General features: G+C 39.9%; 1 protein-coding gene across 2 annotated transcripts in view; it reads right to left on the reverse strand.

Moving 5' to 3' along the window:
• The window catches only part of pde10a (phosphodiesterase 10A), a gene marked incomplete in the record, with an annotated part of 75,144 nt that extends 70,345 nt beyond the window's left edge, over nt 1-4,799 (reverse strand). For both annotated transcript variants that reach the window (XM_014006011.1, XM_014006010.1), the window contains 1 exon segment: nt 4,575-4,799. In XM_014006011.1, coding sequence (XP_013861465.1) covers nt 4,575-4,647 — 73 coding nt within the window.
• Between the last annotated feature and the right edge of the window lie 458 nt (nt 4,800-5,257).

Here is a 5,257-nt window from a genome sequence, read left to right on the forward strand (position 1 = left end):
GTCTTGGTCTTGTCTCCGTCTCAAACAGTCAAGAACTGTGGAAATATCACTAAACAGCCAGAATGTTGTTGAATTTGTTAATATTCTTGTTTGATTTGATGTAAAACACACTGAGTCAAATCAATCCGGACTCATTGCTGTTTGTGTATTTTTGTTAGCGATGTCACCCATCCCAACCCCTGTTCACTCGCACTCCCTTCAAAAAAAAGTGAGCACTATTTCTCTGGGAGCGTGAGAAGATGTCTGCAAAATCTTCAAGAATACAGTTCGGCTACTAAAATCATAAAAAAATATATTTGTAAAACAATATCCAGAAGAAGGCAAACGTTAGCTAATGTTAGCGATCTGCCTCTGTGGCAAAATTATTTTCTCGGCCCTCGCAGATTTTATCATTATTAGCTCTACATATTAATCCATCTTTTACAGAACTGTTTTTTCCCCACTCTGGTCTTGGTCTTGACTTTGTCCAGGCCCTAAATAGCTTTACTTTTCCCTTGTTTTAGGCACTTAGTTCTTGCCCTTTTTAACAGTAGTTTGTTATCTGGTGTAGTTCCTGCTAATTTTAAACATGCTGTGGTGCACCCCCTGTTAAAGAAACCTGGTCTTGATCCCGCTGTACTGGGGAATTATAGGCCCATCTCCAAGCTACCTTTATTGTCAAAAGTTTTGGAAAAAATTGTTTACGTGCAGCTAAAATCCTTCCTGGACGAACRTAATRTCATGGAYGTGTTTCAGTCGGGTTTCAAAACTCTTCATAGCACTGAAACAGCCCTGCTGAGAGTTTATAATGATATTCTTTTGGCATGTGACTCTGTGATCATGTTATTCTTGTTTTACTGGGCTCAACCGCTGCATTTGATACAGTAGACCACAGCATTTTGTTGATGCGTCTACAGCACCAGGTAGGCATCAGTGGCACTGCCCTGGACTGGTTCAGGTCCTATCTGGCAAACAGAACATTTTCAGTAAAAATTGCAGGATTTGAATCCTTTTCTGCTCCTCTGTCATGTGGGGTTCCCCAGGGTTCAATTATGGGGCCTTTGCTTTTTTTCTCTGTACATCCTGCCTTTGGCTTCCATTTTTTAGAAAACACGGCATCTCCTTCCATTGCTACGCTGACGACGGCCTCTAAGGCGAGTTGAGGCTTGGTCYATTAAATCTCTTTTAGCATGTCTCGATGATCTTAAAGCCTGGATGGCGCTAAATTTCTTGCATTTTAATGAAAAAAAGACCGAGATACTTGTTTTTGGACCTAGTGGAGCATGCCCGAGTCCTCCAGTGGATTTAGACCCCTTGGCTATGTATGTCAAGCCCACAGCTACAAACCTTGGTTTTAAGATGGACAGTGATTTTAAACTTGACAGTCAAATAAGGGCGACAGTTAAATCTAGTTTTTATCACCTGAGAAAAATAGCAAAGATAAAATCTATTCTTTCAAGGCAACAGTTTGAAACAGTGGTCAATGCTTTTATTTCATCTCGACTGGATTACTGTAACTCACTTTATTAYTGTAACTCACTTTATTTTGGAGTAAACCAGTCATCCCTCGCACATCTGCAGCTGGTGCAGAACGCTGCTGCCCGTCTTTTAACAGAAACACGTAGAAGAGAGCACATCACCCTCCACTGGCTGCCTGTCTGTTTTAGAGTCCRTTTTAAAATCCTTCTGTTYGTTTTTAAGGCTTTAAACAACCTCGCCCCAACCTATTTAACAGAGCTTCTTCACCGTTACACCCGTCCTCGGTCACTCAGGTCTGCTGACCAGTTGCTCCTGGTCATTCCCAGTTCTAAACAGAAGCTCAGAGGAGGTAGGGCCCTGTTAGTGCCCCTAAACTGTGGAACGCCTTGCATGTCCGACAGGCCCCTTCACTGTCCATTTTTAAGACTCGTTTAAAAACTTATTTTTTCTCACTGGCCTTCAACCCAACTGAGATTTGATTTTACTCAACTTTTACTGYATTGGTGCTGATTTTACTTATTTAACTGTGTGATTTTATCATGTTTTTGTATTCAGTTTTTATTTCATGCGTTCAGCACTTTGTTTCAGCAGTGGCTGATGTTRTAGCGCTTTATAAATAAAGTTTGATTGATGGATTGATTGATTGATACTTTGGTATTTGCCAGTGAACCTCAGCTAACAGCTAACCAGTAGCTCCTTACTTTAGCGCAGCTCATTAGAGCTGATCAGATTTTCACTTTGTTAAAAATATAACTGAACGACTAATTAAAGATGTGATTTTTCACATTTTAAACAATGTAACAACCACCTTAATGAATAGACCTGTGTAATATGACCCAATTAAAAAACACAACACGGGTCCTGATCCAAGCCGGTTCTGTGGTCCAGTTCTTTTGCACTGAGTCCCTGTTTGAAGGTGATGCTTTTTTTGACCTTGAACCTTGAAAAAAAAGCAGCTSCACTGTTTCTGGACGTAATCCTGAATCTGTCACTTGAAAAGAAGGAATGTTTGAATTTTGGATTGAAGGATAAACTGAAAACAACCCATGGATGCAGAAAAAGAAAAAAASTAATTCCAGCTGCTGTGGGTTTGGTCCTGGTCTCAATATGGCAGGCCATTTTAACCTAAAATCGGATTCAAAACATTCCAGATTTCTGAAATAATGATTCATAACTAATCATATTTGTTCATTTATATATCTCTAATTATATTTTAATTTAAAACCTAATGTTGTCAGATCAGTCCAACTCAAATTCTTGTGTTTTTAAACATGATTTTTATCTCTGCAGCTTGTGCTCCAAATGAATTACAAAACACAGATAATCTATTGTCTGTCATTGCAGCCACACAAAATTCTGCAGGCATCTGTTTGGACGACTCAATGGCAGCATCTGAGTAATTTCTTACCTTACATATTGAACAATGTCATTTGCAGCTCATAAATACAGAAAYCTTAAATTGTAATTACAGATGCGTGACCCTTCAAATGATGAATCCGGTGATGACATTTTTGACATCTTGAATTGTTCTAACTAATCAGAAGGAAAATGCATCACTGTTTGTAGTCCAAACTCATGTTTAGATATCTAGAATTTAATCATAGTCAGGCGAAGCTGATTTTATGTTAAAATGGCCTGCCTTACTCTGACATGAATTGCACGATACAGATTTATATTTACTTTTATACTATAAGCCTCTGTGTTCATCTGACTGGATTAAAACTTCCATATGTCACATGTTTAATCTGAAATGGACCTGCAGCAGACTCGCCGTTTGTGTTGCTTTGTTTGGTGCACGGCTCTCTGGTTAGGATTAGGTAGAAATGACTTGTTAGGATTAAGAAACAATATGATTTGAGTTCAAAGTCATTATCGTACGACACTAAAAGGGTTTTTAGGAAGCCATTTTATTGGTTGCTGAAGTGATGCAGAATAATTTATCACCCTGAGATAAAAGGAATAAAGCCTTGTGTCTGCAGGATTACACAGACAGAATGTTTTTTTTTTTCAGAACTAGGTTCATTTGCTCATTTGAGAAAGTTTATATTCAGACAAATCAAAAGTTTTAGCTTAGATTCTGCAGACTTTGGACAAAACTCCATAATAATAATAAAAAACAATACTTGCCAAAATGAAATTCCAGTATTCACAGAATTTTCTTGTTTATGAACAAGCTGTGAGCATTCATGAGCAATCAATCCAACAAACAAAAGAAATCCTGCCCTCGTAACGAGAGTTAAAACAAACACTGACATTTTATCGTATTTTTTAAATAGAATTACAGAATCAGCAGGTGCTTCTTCAACACTGAGTTGAGTTTTGGATCAGACTGAGCTCCCAGTCCTAATTCACCCTCTGGATTTGGGATTCACTCTGCAGCTACAAATCCAAGTTTGTCCTAAAACCAAACATTTTGTCTCGCAAACGTGATTCCGTTGGGACGAAGAAGAGATTATAAAGTAATCTTCAGCAGCACAAATTTAAATTCTAGGAACCCAAACAGTGGAATCCAAAGGAACTCCCAGAACAGACTCAGTTATGATTACTACTAAATACTATAAATTCACAGCTCATTGATGAGTTTGTGTTCATACGTAAACTGATGAAGTTGTCATCAGATAGTTACCAAAAACAATTACAACTATTTTAATTTTTTTGCTTAAAAATCAGTTATTCAAACCTCGTGTTGACCTCTTTTCTGACAGCTCTCTGTTTATGTGCTTTATTATAAAGAGAATAAAGAAACTGATGAGTTCATCATATCTGTGCATCTCAAGCTGAAGAAGCATTTCTTCATTAACTGATTTGTTTCCTGCAGAATCATAACTCCAAGCAGGTATCCATATTTATGACTAATTTAGGCACAACATCTCCTAAACTGGTATTTTTGAACGGAACATCTGACTATTRTTGTTTCACTTCTTTGTGACTAATGTGTCTTTTACTAAAAAGTGTTGCAGAAGTGTGTTTTTTTGTAAAGATGTGACTTGTGTCACTTTCCTCCAGCAGTTTTTAAATGAGTCAAACAGCTGCTCCAAATGAAATTCTCCGCAGGAATAAAAGAATTGAGGAAYTTTCCAGCCAATCACGCACACGTGCGCGCAGGGGGGGCTCACCTTGCTCGCTGCCTCCTGCCGGCAGAGACTCGTGCTCGCCCCGGTCATCAGGACTTTTTCGTTTCTTCGACATGTGCAGCTCCCTGTTCCCGGTGACCCCGGATCCACCGCCGAGCCGACAGACCTGCTGGCAACGCGTTCTTCAGCCGCCGGGATATAAAACACATCCAACAGTCCGGGGGAGGCGACGGGAGCAAGGTGAACAATTCATTCAGATCTCGTCTCTGCGATGCTCCCCCTTTTTTTGGTTTTCAGCGACAGGTGCGCGCGAWGTCACCAAGCGGCGGCGTGGAGACGCACGGAGCGCAGCTGAGTCCGGMTCCTGGAGCCCGGATCCCGCAGGAAGATGGTGCTCCAAGACGGTCCTGTGGAGGTCTGGAGGTTTGTTTCACTTCCTACCAGTTGAAAAATRTTTGCAGCTGAGGTGCTTTTTTTATTAGATCACGTGCGGCGCAGATTAAACTCTGATCTGATGGAAATTACGCACAGAGTTGATCCAACTTGTTGCTGTCAGACAACAAAAATGTGATTTTCGTCACTGCGGAGGTGTTCTCTCTAAAAAAAAAATGAAGATCACGTTCTGTTTTTAAAAATATAAGATTGCCTTTTTTTCTACTTGAACGTGACGACGTCAGACTCCGAGTCTAATCAGGGATGACGCACAGCCGAAACACCGGGAACTC

Source organism: Austrofundulus limnaeus, unplaced genomic scaffold, assembly GCF_001266775.1.
Source record: "Austrofundulus limnaeus strain Quisiro unplaced genomic scaffold, Austrofundulus_limnaeus-1.0 Scaffold33, whole genome shotgun sequence".
Lineage (NCBI taxonomy): Eukaryota > Metazoa > Chordata > Actinopteri > Cyprinodontiformes > Rivulidae > Austrofundulus > Austrofundulus limnaeus.